Source organism: Schistocerca piceifrons, chromosome 5, assembly GCF_021461385.2.
Source record: "Schistocerca piceifrons isolate TAMUIC-IGC-003096 chromosome 5, iqSchPice1.1, whole genome shotgun sequence".
Taxonomy (NCBI): Eukaryota; Metazoa; Arthropoda; class Insecta; order Orthoptera; family Acrididae; genus Schistocerca; species Schistocerca piceifrons.
In genome coordinates this window covers 142,969,932-142,994,815 of record NC_060142.1, presented here as the reverse complement: position 1 = coordinate 142,994,815, position 24,884 = coordinate 142,969,932, and the positions used below count along the sequence as shown (strand labels likewise).

The following is a 24,884-nucleotide window of genomic DNA, read 5'->3' as shown; positions in this document are numbered from 1 at the left end:
CCTGAAACTGATGATGATACATTTTTGCAATCTACCAAGAAAAGCCAAAACTTCTGTATCTCCAAATCCAAACCTAAGAGAATTTCAGCTAGATCACATAGCCATATATAAAAGGGATATCATGGAAATTATGAATGTTAAAGTAATCAGAAATGGGGAATTTGACTAGATCATTAAATCTCTTGCATTAAAATGCAATTTCTTTCATCCAAACAAAAGACTAAAACCAAGAAAATAATCAGATACAACTCCACTACACCTAATATTACAAGAAAATATAGAAAAATTTAGAGAAGAAAATGAGACAAAACAAGGTGATTTACATGAACTCCAGGTATGATTTACTACAACACAGAGAAAACTGTCCACGGAAACATGTTGGATCGAAGAGTGTGAAGAAGCTCTAGTACAAAGAGCTCAAAAATGGAGGAAATGGAGATGTTAAAAAAACACTTAGAAGAATTCTGATGACAAACAAAAAAACATTAAAAAGAGTCTGAAAAATCAAAAGAACCTTTGAAAAACTTCAGCTTATGGCAATGCAAGAAAACTTTGCCAAAAATACTAGCACTAGAAATTTTTATCAACTTTTAAACATGTAATTAAAGGGTATCAACTACAAAGTATTTGTTTCAAAGATGATGAAAATTGCAAAAAATGATTAAATAACAAAGAAAATTTGCAAAATATTAGCAAATTTTTTCACAGGTCCTTAAACTGTCTGGTTCCAACAATTAAATTGGAATTTTCACCAATACCATAAAATCTTGAGTATGATTTCCCACCAATAGAGCAAGATATTCATGAAGCCATTAAATCGCTCAGCAACAACAAAGCAAGTACTGAAGAATCGATTACAGCAGAATTACTGAAATAGTCAGAATTAAAGATTTACAACTGCTTTTTGAGAACATTTGGAAAACTGAAAATATTGCAGAAAGGTGAAAAATATCATTAATCCACAGGCTACATAAAAAGGGAGACAATCAAAAGTCAACAATTACAAAGGAGTGCCACTTCTGCCAGTTGCATACAAAATATATCAAAAATTTTCCTTGACAGAGTTATAGAAGCCTTAGACAAACAACTGGGAAAACATCAGGGAGTTTTTCGAAAAGGAAGACCCTGCACAGAGCAGATTTTTAAGTTAAAATCAATAATTTGCCACAGAATGTTAACCAGTAAACCTAAAATAGTATCATTTATTGATTCCAAAAAAGCATTTGATTTGGTAGACAGAGAAACAGCAGATAAAATCATTAGAGAATTTGGTGTTAAAGCAAAGTTACAAACATAATTCATGAAACTCTAACAAAGACTATATCTAAAGTTAAAATTATAAAAGAACTGTCTCAGCCATTTGAAATAAAAACCGATGTTAGACAAAGGGATGGTTTGTCACCTTTACTTTTTAACTGCATTTTAGAGAAAAGTATAAGGATTTGGAATTTGGAGCTAAAGAATCACAAAATTTAACCAAAAAGTGTAGGAAGGAAAAAAAATGGAATTAAGGTATGCTGCATGGATTTTGCAAACGATTTTGCAATACTTTCGTAAAATCTGATAGATGCACTTATTCAAATAAATCTTCTGGAAGAAACAGCAAATACAGCTGGTGTCAAAGATTCAGCTGAGAAAACAAAATTCATGACAAGTATAAAAAATGCACCAAAATTCACAAAAACACAAATAGATAAAATAGAATGAGTAAGTAAATTCAGATATCTTGGGGAATTATATAACAGAATGGACAAGAAAAATTTGCAATAGATGTAAGAGTTAACAAAATGGGGAGATGATTATGTTTGGTTAGTGGGGTGGTAATCAGTGCCTGTACAAAGTCCAAATTATTACACAGTCCTATCTAGCCACTGTCACAGATGATGATGATGATGAAATGATGAGGACAACACAAACACCAAGTCCCTGGGCGGAAAAAATTCCCAACCCAGCTGAGAATTGAACCCGGTACCCCATGATACGGAGCCACTAGACCACGAGCTGTGAACAAAATGGAGAGAGCACATGGTTTCACAAAGAATATTAACAAGAAGAGATGCAAAACTATAAAAGTAAAACTAAAACACTATACCTCTGTGGTGCTATTGGAATGTTTAAATGGGTGTAAATGCCTAACAATAAAATATAAGATGGACTGAATAGAGGTACATGAATACAGAAAGTTAGAAAAATAATTGCGGCAATACAAACTACACATGGCTAGAAAATGAGGAGATCTACAATCGAATGAAAACAGGTTTGCGAAATAAATGTTCCTGTATTTCTGGAAGAAGAAATGAACAACATCATGGATTACAGCAATCAATAACATGATTACAGAAATAAGCAAAGACTTAGAAAGAAACATCATTAAAGAATCGGAAATAACAGACAGATATTGTTTTAAGAATAAAATGCTAAATTTAGAAAGCTTTCTGTGCAGAAGGAGATTATATATATATGAATACAACACAGGGAAAAATTCCACGTGGGAAAAATATATCTAAAAACAAAGATACTGTAACTTACCAAACTAAAGCGTTGGGGAGGGAGAGGGAAACATTCCACGTAGGAAAAATATATCTAAAAACAAAGATGATGTGACTTACCAAATGAAAGTGCTGGCAGGTCGACAGACACACAAACAAACACATACACACAAAATTCAAGCTTTTGCAACAAACTGTTGCCTCATCAGGAAAGAGGGAGGGAGAGGGAAAGACAAAAGGATGTGGGTTTTAAGGGAGAGGGTAAGGAGTCATTCCAATCCCGGGAGCGGAAAGACTTACCTTAGGGGGAAAAAAGGACGGGTATGCACTCGCACACACACACTCCCAACATCACCACTGCTGAAGCCCAGGCTATCCGTGATCTGAAGGCTGACCGATCCATCGTCATTCTTCCGTTGGACAAGGGTTCCACGACCATGGTAGTTGATCGTCGGGAGTTTGTGGCTCAGGGACCGCATCAGCTTTCAGACAACACCACATACAAAGTTTGCCAAGGTAACCCCATTCCTGATGTCCAGGCGGAGCTTCAAGGAATCCTCAGAACCTTAGGCCCCCTGCAAAACCTTGCACCTGACTCCATCAACCTCCTGACCCCACCGACACCCCGCACCCCTACCTTCTACCTTCTTCCTAAAATCCACAAACCCAATCATCTCGGCCGCCCCATTGTAGCTGGTTACCAAGCCCCCACAGAATGTATCTCTGCCTACGTAGATAAACACCTTCAACCCATTACATGCAGTCTCCCATCCTTCAACAAAGACACCAACCACTTTGTCGAACGCCTGGAATCCTTACCCAATGTGCTACCCCCAGAAACCATCCTTGTAACCATTGATGCCACTTCCTTATACACAAATATTCCATAAGTCCAGGGCCTCACTGCAATGGAGCATTTCCTTTCACGCCGATCACCTGCCACCCTACCTAAAACCTCTTTCCTCATCACCTTAGCCAGCTTCATCCTGACCCACAACTTCTTCACTTTTGCAGGCCAGACATACCAACAATTAAAGGGAACAGCCATGGGTACCAGGATGGCCCCCTCGTACACCAACCTATTCATGGGTCGCTTAGAGGAGGCTTTCTTGGTTGCCCAGGCCTGCCAACCCAAAGTTTGGTACAGATTTATTGATGACATCTTCATGATCTGGACCCACAGTGAAGAACAACTCCAGAATTTCCTCTCCAACCTCAACTCCTTTGGTTTCATCAGATTCACCTGGTCCTACTCCAAATCCCATGCCACTTTCCTTGACGTTGACCTCCACCTGTCCAATGGCCAGCTTCACACGTCCGTCCACATCAAACCCACCAACAAGCAACAGTACCTCCATTATGACAGCTGCCACCCATTCCACATCAAATGGTCCCTTCCCTACAGCCTAGGTCTTCGTGGCAAACGAATCTGCTCCAGTCCGGAATCCCTGAACCATTACACCAACAACCTGACAAAGCATCCCGCAACTACCCTCCCGACCTGGTACAGAAGCAAATAACCAGAGCCACTTCCTCATCCCCTCAAACCCAGAATCCCCCACAGAAGAACCACAAAAGTGCCCCACTTGTGACAGGATACTTTCCGGGACTGGACCTGACTCTGAATGTGGCTCTCCAGTAGGGATACGACTTCCTCAAATCCTGCCCTGAAATGAGATCCATCCTTCATGAAATCCTCCCCACTCCACCAAGAGTGTCTTTCTGCCGTCCACCTAACCTTCGTAACCTCTTAGTTCATCCCTATGAAATCCCCAAACCACCTTCCCTACCTTATGGCTCCTATCCTTGTAACCGCCCCTGGTGTAAGACCTGTGCCATGCACCCTCCCACCACCACCTACTCCAGTCCTGTAACCCGGAAGGTGTACACGATCAAAGGCAGAGCCACATGTGAAAGCACCCACGTGATTTACCAACTGACCTGCCTACACTGTGATGCATTCTATGTGGGAATGACCAGCAACAAACTGTCCATTCGCATGAATGGACACAGGCAGACAGTGTTTGTTGGTAATGAGGATCACCCTGTGGCTAAACATGCCTTGGTGCATGGCCAGCACTTCTTGGCACAGTGTTACACCGTCTGGATTATCTGGATACTACCCACCAACACCAACCTATCCGAACTCCGGAGATAGGAACTTGCTCTTCAATACATCCTCTCTTCCCGTTACCCACCAGGCCTCAATCTCCGCTAATTTCAAGTTGCCGCCTCGACTGACTTCTCTGCCCAAACTCTTTGTCTTTAAATATGTCTGCTTGTGTCTGTATGGATGTGTGTGTGTGTGTGTGTGTGTGTGTGTGTGTGTGTGTGTGTGTGTGTGTGCGCGCGCGCTCGGGCGAGTGTATACCTGTCCTTTTTTCCCCATAAGGTAAGTCTTTCCACTACCGGGATTGGAATGACTCCTTACCCTCTCCCTTAAAACCCACATCCTTTCGTCTTTCCCTCTCCTTCCCTCTTTCCTGATGAAGCAACCGTTTGTTGCGAAAGCTTGAATTTTGTGTGTATGTTTGTGTTTGTTTGTGTGTCTATCGACCTGCCAGTGCTTTTGTTTGGTAAGTCTCATCATCTTTGTTTTTAGATATATATATAGGAAGTGTGCTACAAGCTAAATTAGAGAGGAAGCCAAGAGCACATAGAGCAGGGTGTCTCCAGAATCGCTTTATAATCTACTCCGTGCAACTGGCCAGCGGTCAGGAACAGCCGCTGAGCTATAGGGTGGAGTCGCTTTGCGATCTACTCTGCATAATTGGTGGCTGGAGACCATTACTCATGCGACTCATATAATCACCATCATCAGCATCTGAATTCGATGCTATATCAATGAATAAGAAGTAACAACTCATTCAGTAGTGTGTAAATGTTTATTGGGCTTCTGAAATGTGAGATTTTCTTTTCAAATCAATATCGGAAGTACAATGTGTAAATGATAACTGTTTACTACATACCACAATGGTGTGGAGTAAGTCAAGATGAACAATTTGATGTAGGACATTTGTGGGCTGTCACTTAGGGAAACTACCTGAAAGTGGCCAAAAAGGTACCTAACTTAACACGTATGCATGTCGCATGAGATTTCAGTACTCTCTCACTCTCTTTGTGGAAAGTATTAATCCTAGACAAAAAGTTGGACCTTTTTGTAGGAAATGTAATGTAATTTAATTTTGTACTGGTATATGTTTTTGCTGGAGGCTGCATGTTTTGAGTTATTAAAGACAACATACAAAAGTTGTCTTCAAACCAACCGCAACACTCATCTTTCTCCAGTCAGAATTTGTAGTATGTCGTTCATGGCAGTTCCTCCTACCACATTACAAAAATGTGCAACTACACAAATTATTTTTCCATATTCTACTACCCTTTTTGGTCCTTACTGACTGGGCTATTATACCACAGCTGTAGTCAGCTGTTTTATCGCAATGATTAAAACTTTTCCATGAGAATAATGACCTAGGTGTAGGACCTGTTTATCTGGAACTGGGGCTGACATCTATGAAGGTCACTTGGAAGTTAAACTTGGTTCAAGAAAATTTTTTATTCCTGTAGTTATGTGGATATCTTTGAATAAAGAAAATATGGAAAAAAAGGGACACAATGAAACAGACAGCAGCTGCTAATGGTTTCCACCAACTGAGATGGCACAGTAATTAAAACACTGAGCATACAATCTTAAGGACAAGAATTAAGTTCCCTTGTTACCATCCAGATTCACGTTTACTGTGCTTTCTTGAAACTGCATAAGGCTAATGTGGAGATGGTTCTTTTTAAAAAAACAGCCAGTTTCTAGAACAGCCAGAGCTTGTGCTCTGTTTGTAATGATCTTCTCATCAACAGGACATTAAACCCTAGTCTTCCTATCTACCAAATGTTCTTACATCCCTGTTGTTGACAGAAACCTTAACAAGCTATACAGGGTGCTCTCAGGTTTTCATGTCAGTAGGGGCTACCGTATTTACTCGAATCTAAGTCGCACTCGAATCTAAGACGCACCTGAAAAATGAGACACTAAATCAAGGGAAAAAAATTTTTCCCGAATCTAAGCCACACCTGAAATCTGAGACTCTAAATTAAAGGGGAGAGTAAAGTTTTAGACCGCACCTCCAAATCTAAACAAAGTTGGTCCATTGCAACACGAGACAATTTAGGTCGAATGGATGAAGATACAGCTACTGTAGTTTGGTTTGAGTCTTAAGCTTAACAGTTAAGCTTTACCAAATAGCCATTGCTATGTGTCAGGCGCCCTGTCCATATTTATATGGGTACCCTTCCTTTTTCACGTGCTTCGTCTTGCTTGAATCGATTGCTTATTTTGCTTTGATCTGATAAGTGCCATTCTCTTTGTTATAGGTGTTTACATCACTCAAAGCTGAAAATGCATTATTGTACTGTGTCATGCATTGTTTGTGGTATTCTGATAATGAGAGTTTATGACCTGTCGCCGCTCACAGCATGGCTTGCTTTTGTGCGCACTACCGCGGCTTACAATAAAAAGAGGGAGGAATTGTCTCATAAGCGAAACAATGGCAAGGGACTTATTTGTTGTTACTTACACTGCTGCTTTCTTTGATAATTATCAACAAGAACCAAATAATAGACTGTGTATTATAGAAGATTTTCTGAACCAGAGTTTAGCGAAAATTTTTCTCTGTTTGAAAATCTTTGCAGACACCTCTTTAGTACATTACATTCTGCTCAGAAATTAAGAGTCAACTTGGAGTTAAAAATTTAGCCAGTTGCCCTGCTTCATTTCTGACTATCAGTATTCAGCATAAGAATAATACGAATATAATCATGACATGATATGTATTTTCTTCCGCGTTTGCTGTTGTCTCATTCTAGTTTCTTAGTTTATTAGGCAGACAGGATTTAAATGAGATAGCAAACACAAAAGAATACATGGCATAATGTTTACATTCTTTTACCTTTTCTTTTAATTGATATACTGATGCAGAGGTTTTGGCGCCAGTATTTATCTTTGTGCCTGTAAAGCATGCCTGTGTAGCACTACATAGATATTCGACGGCAGAAGTTAGTTGTGGGGGCACCTACCAACATTTTTCAGAACTTCCACTTACTTTGCACTCGATTCTAAGCCGCAGGCAGTTTTTTGGATTACAAAAACCGGAAAAAAGTGCAGCTTATATTTGAGTAAATACAGTAAACATTTTCTGCATAAATCTGCTTAAGAAAGTTTGAGGGCATTGTTATCTGATCATTTTGTCCTTTTGGTTTCTAAAGTGCACTTTTAGTACCTGGTCAGTTTTATAACCATAAAAAAGCCATAAGCATAATTACAGCAAAATATGTTTTTACATTTCCAGATTTTATATTTTCTGCCATTTATGTTATTTTCTGTTGGTCCTATAGTAAGCCCTAGTCCCTCAAGCAATTCTTTTCCTGACAGTAAAAATTTCATGTGGATACATTTCCCAACCTTTGATATTTTGAACCACTGCCACAATCTTCAACATTAGTTTTCAAATTCATTTACATAGAAACTATATCTCTTTCCCCCTATCTCACAACCTGTAAAATCATGTGCAACATAAAACTGTATAGTTTGTTTCAGAATCAAAATCATTTATGGGTCTATGAGAAATAGAGGTGCATTCATACTGTCTTGTCACCTGGCTGTACAATAAGCTTCTGTAAATCATCAAAAACATCGTTTTAACTTGTTTTTCCTGTTGAGGACAAACCATGTAATGCACAAAGCAACTCAAAAGAGCCATTAATTTCAATTTAATGCAATTACTTTGTACTAATTTCACAAGATTCTCACATACAAGTAGTCCTACACTCTTAGTTTTTTTGTCATAACATTAACAAAATTAGTTTATGTTTCAACTGCATCTTTAAGCCATTCAGAAATCATATGCATTTTTGGCAGATATGTGAAACTTTTTGAAACTGCTGATTGGACGTCTTGTGAATGTGCCACTGCCATGCACTGAATAGGGCCAACAAAGCACACACAACCTACAAAGTATGCCTGTAACTGCTTTTGAATAAACCAGCCAAAGACATACTGACAGCTAGTCAATGGACATATTCTCTTTATGTCATTTACATCGTCCTTGAAAGTAGAATATTTGTCAATTTTCCACGTATTCAATAAATTATTGTACTATCCCAAAACTATAGCACATTTAATAATGGGTGTATTGTCAAGTGCAATTTGGTGTCCATTTTATAGAGCATGATCTGCTACTGCCGATTTCTCTTGATACCATACACAGAAATATTGCTCATTGTCTACACAGCGCTCACACCGTGTCCGCCAGAGAACCATCCACACTGACAGTATTTTATATACTCTACTCCAACCATTCTAAGACCTACATGCCTTTCACGGACCTCATGAGTTGTCTAATTTTTGCCAGAGGCACGAAGACCACATCAGTGTTATGCCTTTTTAGGGGTCAGCTAATCTTTCCAGTGACAGCCAGAGTAGGACAAAAAAGCACGCTTCTTTGTGTCCTCCTTGGAGGACTTCTGCTTTTGTATCAATAGAGAGAGAGCTTGCAAAATCTGTTGGTTGTTGTACCCATTTTCTGTAAGTATTTTTCGTATGTGGCTCATCTCTTTCAGCAGGTTGTCAGCATCTGGAACAGTTTCTATGCAAACCACTAAGGTCCTCAGAACAGAATATTTCTGTGATGGGTGTTTGTAGATGGTAGGCAGCAGATATCTCATTATAGAGGCATTCTTGCCCAAGTGTGTTACATATTTCCAGAAGTGAATATGAAATGGTTTAAATTAAGGCTATTTTATAACCATTACTCAAGGAAAGCCACTCAACCTTAGGTCGCATAAAATGACTTCTTGCTTCTACCAACAACTATTGCTCGGTCGCCACGCAGTGCAAATGAACACCCCTTCAGCAAATAAAAAGAAATAACATGCTATGCTACTTTAAATTAGCACCTGACAGTTGTTAATCATTATTTGAATTCTGAAAGAGTAAGCTTTTACGAGTATGTTTTTTCACGCAACTATTGCTACACCAAAAGACAGTTGAGGTTTATGAAGACATGTGCACCAAGTGACATGGGAACTGGGAGGATGACTTTATAATTACCTGGGAAGGCAATATTTACAAGGTAGAGCTCTCACCATGAATATCCTCCTTAACAGGAGCATGTGCACATGTAGAATTTCCTCACTCAGTCAAACAGCAACTTCATTTCATGTTATTATAGCTTATTAGTAATGCCCGGAGTTTGTTGACATGCAATCTTTCTTTCCTTATGCACTATGGATTGTTCACAAGCACTAAAATCCAAAAGATTCTAGCTACAGAAGTATAAATTTGTTTTTAGATTTTTGTCATATAGGTACTGTACTGTGTTTAAGTTTTCAATTATTTCTTTTTAAGATTTTACTTTCTTTCTTAGATATTTGTGTTTAACATTTATTTTTTAGATTTGTTTGTCAAACTAAACGAAAACAGGAAAGTGCATGTTCCATTTGTATGAGCAAATGTTACAAACTTTTGTAACTGCAAGCACGTATTATCCAACAAAGATGTTACCTGACTTTCGAGAATCTCTGCATGCTGATGTCATGCCCTACAGTAGCTCTAAGATGGTTACATACTGAATGAGATTTCTTACAGAAAAATATAGTGATTTTAAATTAATCAATCTCTTTGTAATTTCAGTTCCAATCTCCTTTAAAGTTTTACGTTACTCTAGTGCATTTTACAACTCACTTTACATATGCTTTATATTGTTTTTACATAATTTTTTCAATTTTCAGGTCACTTTAGGTCATAAAAAATTTCGGTACTTTTTCATATTCATGAGCTAAATGGATCCTCACTAGGAGCAGTTGCTCCCCACTGCCCCTCCTATCCTCCTCTCCCCACCTCCCACCCCCTGCAGGTGCACCTGGAGCTATAATACTCCATCATGGACTGTGTGGAACTAGAAGTGATACAGTAAATTGTCTGGATAATCAGGAGACGAGTAATAAGAAAAAAAAAGAAAAAAAAAAAAAAAGAAAAAAAAAATGGTATATGACTCACGCCAGGTACACATGAGACAGCTCGGCTGACGTAGAATTTGAGTATGTCATAGTTGTTCTTATAGTGTAACTGTTACCTCCCTGTACTGTACCTCCACCCCATTGCCTGCCTTCTGTGAGAGACTCTACACAGGTGTACTGCAATTATTTCTTTATCCATCATCATACATAACAACTATTTATTGTTATTTTTCATCAGCCAACTGATATTTTGACATCAGAGTCTCAACTTCCGTGTGTTCTTTTGAACATTTGTAAAAATGGTAATGCAACGTCCTGTTGGAATTTAATTAACTTGAAGAGTAAAGGTAACAACTCACTTAACAGTAGAGGTGCCAAGTTCTCAAAAAATAGAAACAAGACTGAGAACATTGGTAACTTTTGAACAAATTTCACACACACACACACACACACACACACACACACACACACAATACATGGTCTGGGAAGATGACTGAACAGCCAATTCCAATTATGTTCCCATGCTTAGAAGTGTGTTTAGTGTGTTAATCATTGTGCCATTAGCTGTTATAGTACTCTTAACATACAGTTTAGTTTCTTGTATGAAAGTACCGTATTTACTCGAATCTAAGCCGCACTCGAATCTAAGCCGCACCTGAAAAATAAGACTCTAAATCAAGGAAAAAATATTTTCCCGAATCTAAGACGCACCTGAAATTTGAGACTCGAAATTCAAAGGGAGGGAAAAGTTTTAGGCCGCACCTCCAAATCGAAACAAAGTTGGTCCATTGTAATATGAAACACAATTTAGTTCGAAAATGAATGACTATACAGCTACAGTAGTTTGGTTCGAGTCGTAAGCTTAGCAGTTAAGCTTTGCCAGGTACAGTTACAGTAGTTAGGTTCAAGTCGTAAGCTTAGAACTTAAGCTTTACCAGGTAGCCGTTGCTATGCATCAGGTGCTCCGTCTATTTTTATAGATGTACCCTTCCTTTTTCACGTGCTTCGTCTGGTTTGAATTGATTGCTTATTTTTCTTTGATCTGATAAGTGCCGTTCTCTTTGTTATGGGTGTTTACGTCACTCTAAGCTGAAAATGCATTATGGTACTGTGTCATGCATTGTTTGTCGCATTCTGATAATGAGTGTTTATGACCTGTCGCCGCTCGCGGCATGTCTTGCTTTTGAGCGCGCTACCGCCGCTTTCAATAAAAAAAGATACGAATTGTCTCATTAGCGAAACAATGGCAAGAGACTGCTATTTGTTGTTACTTACACTGCTGCTTTCTTTGATAATGATCAACAAGAATCAAATAATAGACTGTGTATGATATAAGATGTTCTGAACAAGAGTTTAGCAAAAATTTTTCTCCGTTTGAAAATTTTTGCAGACGCCTCTTTGGCACATTACATTCTGCACAGAAATTAGAGTCATCTTAGATTTAAAAATCTAGTCAGTTGTCACGCTTCATTTCTGACTATCACTGTTCGGCATAACAATAATACGAATATAAACATGACATGGCATGTATATTCTTCCGCTTTTGCTGTTGTCTCACTCTAGTTCCGTAGTTTATTAGGCAGACAGGATTTAAATGAGATAGCAGCACACACGAAAGAATACATGGCAAAATGTTTATATTCGTATTATTCTTATGGTGCAGAGAATACTGCATGTGATTCACAATTCATAAAAGTTCCTATTAGCAACCATCTCTTGTCACAGGTAGGAAAAAATTAAGAACGTAGAGTTGGCCCTCTTACTTTGCACTCGATTCTAAGCCGCATGCGGTTTTCTGGATAACAAAAACCGGAAAAAAAGTGCGGCTTAGATTTGAGTAAATACGGTAATTTAAAAATTTGTCCTGGAACTTTTAGTCAGCCAAGATGACTGCTCACTCTAATGCTGCAGCAGATCCTTCATATCTACTGTGTTCGTGTGATTGTCTACCTTCAGCTGTTTTACCTTGATACCTGGGGCTCTCTGGCAGTTCAGAAGTAGCTGCTCCACAGTAGGGCGAGCAACAATTGTAGGCACTGGAGAGACTTTGCCCGACTTTACTTTAAAGACATGTTGCCCAGTAAGGAGCCACTGTTGTGCATTGACAGGCAGCTCACTAGCTTTTGACACAGAGGCTAGAGATAGAGCTTGTCATCAAAGTATGGTAGTGCAGATCTCATTGCGGCGCAAAATAAAGGAATCAGAACAGTGAAGTTGTTTAATATAAAAGTATCCCTGTTAGTTGGTTGGCTTAATGTGAATAAAAAATTTAAGGGTTAATTTCAGCACTGAGGAAAGCAGTACAGTATTTGGAAAAAAATGTGTGATTTCTTGTGTCATAATAGTTAGTTCTTTCCAGAAAAACAATAAAAATGCTACAGTCCCAAGTGCAGAATCAGTCAACTGTAGACTTGTGACGCAATAGCTGTGTTATACTGACCATTTTTAGTATCACAGGTTGCAGAAGAGCAGGGCATGGGGGGGAAGGGGGTCGGGAAAGGACAGAGTGTTTAACCAGTGTCTTTAACAGAAACATAGAATGATAAGAGAAACAAAAATGGCCTCGTGGCTTACCAGGCAGATGTTTGGCTATAAATACAGTGTTTGATCAATGAGCCCTAGGACTTTCTGTCCCTTATCACTTCTTTAACCTCTTCAAACAATTCTGTATGTGTGTAAAATCTCAAGTTGCACCATGGTTCAGAGCAGACATTAGGTTGCCTGATAAAGTGCTGGATTTTATTTCAGGATTGAGGACAACCTTCCTTTAGAAGGCTGAATGGGGAGGTCAGACATCCAAACATCAGACCAGAGTGTTAGTAATGTTCTTTAGGTAAGTCATAAGTCAAAGATAGGAGCCATAATTTGAAAATGTGTATCATGTTTCAAATCATTAATATTTACAGGGAGCTACTATTCAAAAATTAAAGAGTGCTTACCTCAAGTAGATTGATAGTCCCGACAATGTTATTTTTGTAATACAGCAGTGGAACTTGCATCGATTCTCCAACTGCTTTCATTGATGCAAAATGAATAACACAGTCAATCTTGTGCTGCAAAGATAAAATTTAAGGCTTCATACATGAAAATTATTCAGCAACTTCATAAATTTCGGCTTTCTATGCATCTACTACTAGTCTGACCTGGAAAAGAATAAACCAACATTAAACTTTTACTGTTACAGTTAAAAGAAATTTTGGTCTTCCACGTTTTATATTAGCAATAAATTTTAACCACATGCAGAGAAGAGTAAAAAAGACAAGATTGGAAATGTAATCGTAAATAACAAAAATTTTAGTTATCTAGTTTTATGCCTATATTTGCGACTCAATTTGTACAGATAGGCTGATTAAAATGTACTAAATGTTTTTTGGATATAATGTTACACATCCAACATACTGAGAATTTTCTACAGATATTGCTACCACCAGAAAATTGTTTCCAAATGCATATCCCCAGTTATTGAAGTAAAGTTAGACACTTTAACTGACTCAAATAAAAAAGTAAAACAGTTTCTCCTGAACAAAAAGTTTAAAAATTGCGAGACACAAATCAGTATGTACACTAGAATGACAAGTATCAGTGCACAGTGTATATATGATTCAAGTACAGACACAGTAAAAGTCTACATTAGGGCTAGTGTCATACTTAAGTGTTTCATGCAACAATGTTGTCAGCACTTGCTGTGAGGTATAATGTGTGTCACGTGCTGGGCCTGTGCAGCCAATGAGAGAGCAGTGAACAGATGACTTGTTTCAAAGGAATATAGTCACATTTTCATGTCAGTATATCATTACCTTCAAACCTGTAACACATTCTAAAGAAACAGCAAAATATTGTGCTAACTAAGATGATTAAGTTTTTTCATGTGTAAAATTGCTGTATTCCAACCTAACCTAGGCCTCGGGTTAAGCTACAGATCAGAGTGTCACCTTCACCTCAACCGGGTATTTTAGCTTTTACATTAGTTGGCTTCACCAGCTCATGACCCAAATGTCACATCTCATTTTAACCACAATCTTGTAATTTGTGACGTACTCAAAAAAAGAAAAAAAAGTCAAATATTTGAAACAACGGAGATTATGATTTTAACTGCTGCTCATTTTACTCACAGCAGTTTAAGCTGTGCTATTAGGTCCCATCCTAACCTGAACTTTGTAATTCGTGACATATTTGGAAAAAACAGTCAAATACTTATGACGACAGAGATGATGAGAAATGGTTTATATTTTGGCACTAGAAATTCATTTTCTCACCTCTCACTGGTTATGTGAAAGTATCATCCCACTTGCTACACAAAACAGACACATTGCCAATATGTTGGTAACGTATAGACGAACACCACCATGACTGCTGCTGACCCTGTTCTTGACTTTAACCCAGAAACTGTATGAAGTAGTTACACTGTATAGCAGTTGTTGAATACAATAGATGTTTTCAACCTACAATATCTCAAGAAATATTCCATGCTGTAGAAAATAAATAGTGAATTATATTTGATTATGCCTAAGTTGTCATGCAGATCAACTGTTTACAGGATACCACCATAAAAGATGCTATAGAAATTAAAACAGGAAAAAATAAATAAATAAATAAACAGAGAATACCATCAGTAATAGTAGTGACCTGCAACTGAGTAAAGTAAAAGAGTATGCAGGGCTAAAATATTGCCACATGTGGTAGATTTGGCACCAGTGGCATGACGACCAGTAGTGTGGATCTATAATGATGGTGCCATGAATCGCATAGCAGTCAGTCACAGGCCTATTACTTGACAATGACTGGGGAGTACTAAGGTGAAAAGTCATGAACTTTGATTATGTAACATTGCTGGAAACCCAATGAGATTTTACTAACAGCATGAAGCTATCAATATTTTCAAATGATCTAAGGAATCTTCACGGATGTAATCTGCTGAATATTCACTGTAGTATAATAACACTAATAAAACCAGATTCACTTAATAACTGTCAATCTCTTGAAAATTTTCAAGTTATAAATGAGGTTCTGTTACTGTGGGAACTGACCTCTGCCATGTATTTCACAGTCAATTACAGATTTGTCTTAACACTTATTATCAGAATATAATTTGGAAGCTTTGCTCTGCCATTAGATAACAACTGAGATGTTTACTTTGGCAGAAGCAACCAGTGTAAACACAGTGTAAAAAAGTTCAAGATTTTATGAATAACAATAAATTTTCTACATCGTCACTTTCTGTTAGTCATGACTATCAGTTGCAGCTTATAATTGTACCAGAATCATTAATCTTACACAGTAACACTCAAAGTAACACAAATTTACAGTGTGTTGCAGTTTGTGATAAAACAGACCAGTAGTTGACTTAGCAATAAATGTGAGCAAGTAAATTCTGTATCATAGCTACAGACAGTAATAAGTTGTTAGGTAAAGCTCCTTATCCATCTCATAAATCACTTAAATCAACAATTTTTAAACCACAAGGAACAAAAGTTATACATGCTGACTTAATTTTTGTAAAAAAAAATCCAGTGATACTTACTTTACTAAATATCTCTTCTAGTTTTGACTTGTCCAAAAGATCACACTGATAGAATGTCACTGGTTTCCCTGTTATTTGCTCTACTCTCTTCAGACTAGGTGCTTCTCCATGTTCTCCATTCACGGAATTTGCAAAATTATCAATGGCAATGACACTGTATCCAGCCTCAAGTAGTTCTACAATACAGTGACTTCCGATGTAACCAGCACCTCCAGTTACAAATACAGTGCTAAAATTTGCCATTTTGTGATCTGAAAGGTAAATGTATGATAAGAAAATTAAAACTGAAATTATATTAAACTGTTAAATTACTGCGTAATGCTAATGAAAGGGCCTAGGAAAGGTGCAAGATTGACTTAAATTACATTTAATATGTCTCTTTCAAAAGCACAGGCAGTGGCCAATGACTAGGCTTATCGTACACCCAGCATTAGCCTGGACAGTCACAGTTTTTCAAGTGCTGTCTGGTGTAATGTCCAAAGTTGCAAAAATGTCTGGAGTTTGAGAATTTTATGACTGGCACAGACACTTTTTTTTAAACCTTAGACCTCTATTTTCAACATAGCAGTGTTAAACATTGTATTATGGCCATGCCTACCCTCTCCAATGGGTAGGCATGGCTACCAGTTCTGCCACAACTTTCCACTTAGTCATTTGGCATCATAACAGAGGCAACATGTTTACTTTGTTTTCATGTGTGTAGTAACTCATCTACACGTTTTTGATCACTTTAACTTTACTGATTTTTTTTTTTTTTTATCTCATTGTTTAGTAGTGGCTAAAAGAAAGTATATACGTAATGTTATCTTCAGTGGGAATATAAATTTTGGAAATTGTGCAATCACAGTAGCAATGAACATGTTTATCGCACTCTGTGTACAGGAGAATTTTCTGAAACTTCCTGGCAGATTAAAACTGTGTGCCGGACTGAGACTCGAACTCGGGACCTTTGCTTTACGCGGGCAAGTGCTGTATCATCTGAACTACCCAAGCACGGCTCATGCTCCGTACTCACAGATTTACTTCTGCCAGTACTTCACCTCCTACCTTTTTTTCTGTTGCACATAAAGGAAAGGGTGGTATTAAAGAGAATGTGAAAACAGCTAAACACAGGAATGCTGTTAATGCTACAGCTTCCTAACAGAGATTTTTTAAAACTAAAGATGGAAATAACAGTCATTTGACTTGTGCTGCTAGAGATATTACATTTTCATACCACAATGCTATACACAAATACAGTTCTGAAAAAGTCATGTCTAGTGAAAAATACAAACATAGCAAAAACAATCAATTTTGGACAATATAATGAAATTGCATAGATAAAAAAATCTACTCACCAAGCAGTGGCAGAACACACACAGAAAAGAAGGTTGCCTATTTATAACCTCCTTTTATGTGTGTGTTCTGCCGCTGCTTTGTGAGTAGATTTTTTTATCTGAAACATAGAAATAAATGTATAAAGTTAATGTTTCCGTAATTTGTTTTAACTAATTTCTTATGTCTTGAGTTGGACCCAAATTAACATGGCAATATGTCCTAAAATGGACCCAAAAATATGATAAGCCAACCATTTACAAGATTTATATTATATAACATGACACTATCCCAGCTTTTGGAACTGTTATTCCTTACTCAAGTGTCGGGGTGAGGGACAGAGTGGGGAAGGTTAGAAAGAAAGGCCAACCAGGATTGAATTCTCAATTGAATTTTGCTTTGATATAATACAGAGCACGTTAATACAGCCAGCAATATCCAAACAGTGGAGCCAAGTACAGTTTTCATATAATTTTCCATTTAATTTAAATGTGTGTTCCACTGCTCTTATTCCTTTAGTGGGAGAGGCATCGTAAGGAGGATATAGAAATGCATGACAATTGTTATAGCAGAGCAGAAGAAGAGTGAGGATGCAGAGAACAGTAGGTTTCAGTAGGTTTAACTCATTGAAAACTAAACTGGATAAATTTCTAGAGGATGTACCCACGAGCCACATGATCATACTAGTGGTGTGACAAATAAATGTCATGTTCCATAACTCCCATAATGAAAGGAAGCCTCCAAGGATGTAGACCAAGACCAGAGCCTCCACCAAACCAGAAGCATGCACTGCCCACTACATCTGTAAAGTATACCAACAATAAATTATGGCTTGTGTTAAATTGAAATATACTCATGTTCAAAAATAAAATGAACACATTGTACAATTAGAGATAGGACATTCATATTCACAGGACATGTAAATTAGTATGTTCTGCAGAAATAATTAGCATTGGAATCATGTCAGCCAATGGGTTCATGATCAACTTCAATAATGCAGCACAACACCGCCTACTTCCAGCTCTCTTTGTCGCTATAAACCTAAGGTAATGGATCAGCGTGACTTGAGAAGACGTGCAGGATGCCTCACAGACATGTAAGCAAACCATACCATCAAATCAGTGGGTTTGAGAGAGAGCATATTATTGGCATGAGAGAATGTGACGCATCCATAAAGGAAATTGCTGTTTGTGTGGGACAAAGCAGTTCGGCAGTGCAACAGGTGTGTACAGAATGGTTCACAGTGGGCCGTAAAACACAATGATATGCATCAGGCTGCACCGGCCAGACCACTCCCCAGGAAGATCAACACCTCATCTGAATGGCACTGTAGGACAGATCTGTCAGTCCATTGCCGTTTATTATGGCATGGGTTACATGTGCATCATCCACTTTTCTGCATACCTTTGACGAATGTGCACAGTAAATGTCACTGGGGACAGGAATGGCATCAGATAGTGTTTTCAGATGAATCCAGGTTTTGATTGTTTCAAAATGATGGCTGCATTTTGGTTCACATGCTGACAGGAAGAGCGGCATCACAGTGACAGCATTCACACAAGACATACAGCACCAACTCAAGGCCTTATGGTGTGAGTGCTATTGGGTACAGCCGTAAATCACAGCTGGTGCATGTCCAGGGCACTGACCAGTGGCACCTATGCGAATGACATCCTGCAACCCGTAGCCACACTATTTCTGCACAACAACCCAAATACCATTTTTCAGTAACACAATGCACGGCCACTTCTTATTACACCAATACATGCTTTCTGGGTTTCAGCCTTTTGCCATGGCCCACCTGATCAGACTTATCCCCAGTTGAAAATGTGTGGGATATGGCGAAATAATGGTGGCACTGCTGTGACCCAGTTCCAACCATCATACATGAACCAGGTGAGTGCAGTTTGGATGGCTAGACCACAGGATGCCATTCACATCTTATGCACGTTGATACCACCATGCATGGAACAAGTTATCAGGGCCTGTGGTGCACCCAGTGCCTACTAGACAACAGGACACATACTGTACCTTGCTGACTGATATGCTAGCCATTTCTGCAGAACATACTAATATACATGTCCTGTCAATATGAATGTCCTGTCTTTAGTCATTCAAGGTGCTCTGTTTTTTTTCTGAACATGAGTGTAAATATTCGTGGACATAAAGTGCTAGCCATTATTTTGGTATCTGTTGTTATCAACTGCATTACTGAATGCTGAAGAGTAAGCCTTGTATACAAAATACTAATACAGCCCAGAAAGTTATCACATGAATACTTGCACCTGCAACTTCATTCTAAGCATTAATGTTGCTTTTCTAATTTGTGACACCATATCAGCTGGCTACATATTAGAAAAGTTAAATTTCTAATGACTACACTCTGTTCACTGGTTGTTCTTAATTGGACTGAAGTAGTCCTTTATTTTGAATTCTCCACTAATGCACAGTTTTGATTGTGTAGCTATTATGAAGTGAGTATGGTATAATCCTTCAGATGCATTTTGGATACTGTCAAAATGATTGTTTACTCACACAATGCTGTAATGTTGTGGGTTGGCAAGATTTCCAAATTAACAAGACACCAAGTGATTCCTGAACATCGGCGATGTAATACACCACTTACTTGTCAAAGCATACTGAACCAGGGCTCATATTCTGGGTGCACTCTTGCATCTGTCACCAAAAACTTTTTTAAAATATGTTGTATATCTCTGATCATGCTCACTACCATTACATTACTGAGTAAAGGAAGGCAAGAAAAAAGATCATAATTTGTACATCTCTGATGATAATGTTGCCAAACAATTACTCTAGATGCTATAAGTGAGAAATCGCTAAATAAGTATCACACTGTATACTGCAAAGGCCAGTTTTCTAGTAAAGATATAATTGCGCTTTGTGCTTGGTTGACACCTTCTAAATACACTTTAATTCGTTTTTACATCAATCAATGTTCGCTATCTTCTGTTCACCAAGCAGTTTTCTTGCAGTACCAGAGGCCGTCTTCGTGCGAACGCGCTTAAAAGAAAATTGTCTCAGGTTGTTGTCTCCGCATGACATTGACCTTGCACTTGAACGTGGAGCTGGCGACCATATGATGCGCGCAGTTCAATGACCTTTATACTGAGAATGCGAAGAATCCTACGGTTTGCCGGAAACCTGTTCCCACGGCAGTATCTCGTACTGTACTAGCGGGTCGCCTTTGTATAGGATGCATTGAAGCCGTCTGCGTCTTCCGCTTACAATCGCACAAAAAGTTATTTCCATGAAGTTGAGAATGTTTACCGGTATTATCTCTCTCACGATCGTGCTTACGGCTTCAAGACACCGTTGGTGGGCAGTACACGGTCATGCGACGACAGTCATGCCCCAACTTTCTCACGGCACGTATACGGCCAAGGACTGCAGTACTTGACACCTATTTCATAATCTCACGCGTGCAAGGAATCGAGATGCGCATCGCTCGTCTGCGAAACCCTGTGCGAAGCTCTTCCGCACGCGCGTCGAAGTCGCTGGCGATAAAACAGTTTACACTAGACGTTGTTTTCACTGGCTGCGCCGCTTCTCACGTTTTTCTCGACCGGACTACGCGGAACGGGCACGTGACGCAACTTTTGACAAATGCAGCACATGTGTTGCAGATTAAGCAACTGCAGGACCGGGAGCTTACAATTCTTCACACTTCATCATTCGAAGGACACTCACAGCTACGAAGTACAATATGAACGAGGTCGCTAGTGGTCGCTTTTCCTTTTTATTTTCACTTGAAGTTTTCCTAAGGTTCAGTTAATTGTCGTGTGCAGCCAGAATGAAATTGGGCGGAGATTCCAACAAACGTATACAGTGACGATGCTCCCGTAATTCCTCATATGAATATTGTAACATAATGTCAGTTGCTGAAAGTGGAACAGATAGATTAATGCGTTTAAGCCAATGGATTTGTCGGACGAGTAGAGTGAACTCTTACCTTTAATGGGGCACGAGACGGCACTGCCTGCGACTGGAGGGGACTGGAGGATCTTCTTCACGCTCGCGCTAGGCGCGTCCTGGCAGCCTTCGCATCACACGCCCGTGTTGCCAAAGCTACTGCCCCCGCCACCACCTGTGACGCGGCGCGAGCTGTCAGTGGTGCGTGACGTCACAGCCCCCTCCAGGCTCCAGCAGCCGCCGCCGTTGTACAATTGCCGGAACTGTTGCTGTGCGTCCGTATTGCGTTGCTGAAATTGCGTGACTCACGGATTCGGACGTGGCAGGGTAACGGAAACACCGACACTGTCTTAGAACGAGGGAATTCATGGATCATAAATAAAACTGTGCAGCGTAAGCTGCGAAATTTGCGTGGACAGCTTCCAGACGGCTGGAGTCAGTAAGATGCAACTAAATAAACAGAAGATCACCGAAGACAGTTAAAATGATCAGATAAAAGACGTCATAGCAAAGTAAACTACACTTTGTTTTAAAAGATTCCTATATTACACGGTGACCCAAAACTCCGTTAACATTTGATAATGAACTAATTCACGGAATAATGTCGGTAGAGAGGTGGTGCCTGAAATCTAGGTACTTTTAATAAAGATATTGGTGATGAGCAAATGACTGACCTAATTCGTTTGCTAAGAATAGTGTTAAATATTTTGTTTACAATGGCAAGCTATGCCATCAGCCTGACGGCCTGGCAATGGATAATCCACAGCCTGACGGCCTGGCAATGGATAATCCACTGGCAGGCATCTTAGCAGATTTTTTCAGTAATTTGCCGGAAGAAATATTCTTCAGTGATTTTTCGGCTGCTGATCTCGGTATTTTGTCGTATTCTCGGTACTTAGACAACATTTTGATCGTATACAGCTGTTCCCTGGAAGAAACTGACATTTGTTTGAAATTTTTAATAGTCTTCATGAAAAAAATCAGGTTCACTGTGAACTAGACAATAACGATCGTCAGCTCCATTACTTGGACCTTAGTATTGCTGTTGACGACAGGCTTTCCTACGGTATTTTTCGAAGAGCCACTAATACACGTCAGATGTGCCCGCTAGTTCACTACATCCTCAGTCCCATAAAATTCTATACCTTTGTCACCTGACAAGCTTAATGAAGAGTTGAATTTAATAAAAACTATTGCAGTTAATAACGGCTATGATTCCTTGTTAGTTGAAAAGACCTTCGCAGTTAATACTGATGCTAAACTGACCACTTTAGGCATATGTGCTGTTTCTGACGATAACAAGTAGATAAAAGATTTTTCTGTTCTATTTTTAAGCCGTATTTCCTATAGAATTCGTCGTCTTCTAGTTAAAAAATATAGATGCAAAGTTACCTTTTCCAGTAACAGTAACTTGCAAAAAAATTCTATTCACAGTCTCAAGTCCACAGTTGCTTCTACACACAGTTCAGAAGTTTATAAAATCACTTGTGATACGTGTCCCGTTTATTATATACGACAAACTGGAAGATCTTTCAGTGTCAGTACAAGGAACATTTATCGGGAAAACGAGGCACTAACGTACATAATTCCACTTTTCCTGATCATCTGTTAACTTTCGGTCACAAACCGAAAAGCGTTGAAGAAATTTCCATTTTGCGTGGGGAAAAGAAAGGTCACGGGCTCGACGTACTCGAAGAGCTGGAGATTGTCAAGCATATTTCTAAGGACGATGGCCTCACCCTCAATGAACAGTTACAATAACGTAACAATAATTTTTTCAGTGTCTCGCGGAATTTTGATTCGTTTATTTCCTACTACGTTTTTCTGCCTCTAGTTCCGGAACATCTTTTTCTTCGAATTTCATAGATGTCTACTGCTAAAGTTAGCTTAATGCAGATATTTTTGGATTGTCCAGTTCTTTGTGTACAGATTCTATAATATCTTGTGCTTTACGTAATGGTAATTTCTATATAGCCTAACTGATCGCTCTATTATGCTTAATTTGCTTGACTTTTTTGTAATTTCAAAAATGCATTAAGCACTCTTCCTTTGTATTTTGTTTTTATAATTAACTGTATTTTAATTCAATTATTTCTGTTATAATGTCTCAAATTGGCACATGTCACTGTCCGCACCCTACAGGCGACGCAACTTGTTTTCGTGGCAGCAATGTAAGCCACTGGGCCGACCAATCTGATGATGTTCCTAGCAAGGCATACGTGCTAAATGCAGGAAAGTGTTTAATTTTAATTTTTGACTTGAGCATGTCTGCTGGAAACTTTGACCATTGTTTTCTCGCAATGTAACTTTACGTAATTAACTTGATGACAATTGTCATCTCGGTTAATATTTTTTTCAAACTTAGTTTTCTACGTATTATTTTATAGGGTTTTTTAAAATTTCACTCTGATTAAAACATTCTTAGAGGTGTCGAAACCTAGGTCAATGCACCAAAGTTATTTGCAACCGGCTGGCCCTGTGCGGCTGGTCCCGGCGGAGGTTCGAGTCCTATCCTTAGGATAATTTAGGTTAAGTAGCATGTAAGCTTAGGGACTGATGACCTTAGCAGTTAAGTCCCGTAAGGTTGCCCACACATTTGAACATTTTGAACCAGTTGGCTGGCCGATGTGGCCAAGCGGTTCTAGGCGCTTCAGTTTGGAACCGCGCGACCGCTACGGTCGCAGGTTCGAATCCTGCCTCGGGCATGGATGTTTGTGATGTCCTTAGGTTCGTTAGGTTCAAGTAGTTCTAAGTTCTAGGGGAATGATGACCTCAGATATTAAGTCCCATAGTGCTCAGAGCCATTTGAACCATTTTTTTGCAACCGGTTGGCCGTGTGATTCCTATGCTGAAACTTATATATGGTTGCTGAGAGACAGCCATGTTTAAAACTGTGATGTGGGGTTTTATTAAAACCAAAAACGAGTGCAAAACGTGAACACATGGCTCTGGACAGCGTGGTGCTGCTTTTCAAACTGTCAGCGTGACGGGTGCGCGGTTCGGCCGTATGTCACACATTCGTATCATCCCTAGCCTGGCTGATAAACATATGCTGGAAAGTACGACTTTTATACAGGATGGCACTCCATATATATTGTTACACTTGTGGAAGATCTTTCGCGCACATCGTTTGGTGAGGATTGCGATCCGAGGCGCCACTTCGTCATGCATAGCCTGCTCCACACCTCAACCCGTGTGATTATTGGTTGCGGGGTTACCTGAAGTCGCAAGTCTACCGCAATCGTCCGACCGCATTTGGGATGTTAAAAGACAACATCCGACGGCAGTTTCTCACCAGACCTACGGATACGACTGTACAGTGCTGTTCAGAACATTGTCCCTCGACTACAGGCATTGCTGATGAAGGATGGCAAGTTGAGCATTTGTTATTAAGAACATCGTCTTTGCTAAAAATCGGTTGTTATGCTAATTATTGCTTTTATATCATGTGGTGAGCCATCTGTTGGTTATTTTGTGCACTTTGTTCTGGTTTCAATAAAGTCGCATGTCATTTCAAGCACTTGTGTCAATTTTTACCTTTCTATCTACATTATTGCGTCAAGTACTGAATTTTCAAATCTTCACCCATATCTACATCTACATGGATACTCTGCAAATGC

At 39.0% G+C, this 24,884-nt stretch overlaps 1 protein-coding gene across 3 annotated transcripts in view; it reads right to left on the bottom strand.

The window, feature by feature from the left end:
- Positions 1-21,434, bottom strand: part of LOC124798639 (UDP-glucose 4-epimerase-like) — a 36,628-nt gene extending 15,194 nt beyond the window's left edge. For 2 of the 3 annotated variants that reach the window (XM_047262126.1, XM_047262124.1), the window contains exons 1-3: positions 21,305-21,434; positions 16,021-16,271; positions 13,439-13,552 (exon numbers count right to left, since the gene is read on the bottom strand). In XM_047262126.1, coding sequence (XP_047118082.1) covers positions 13,439-13,552; positions 16,021-16,263 — 357 coding nt within the window. In that variant the 5' untranslated portion in view covers positions 16,264-16,271; positions 21,305-21,434. Of the gene's footprint in view, positions 1-13,438; positions 13,553-16,020; positions 16,272-19,869; positions 20,023-21,304 lie in introns of those variants that run through there. The other variant, XM_047262125.1, reaches the window with a different exon arrangement.
- Between the last annotated feature and the right edge of the window lie 3,450 nt (positions 21,435-24,884).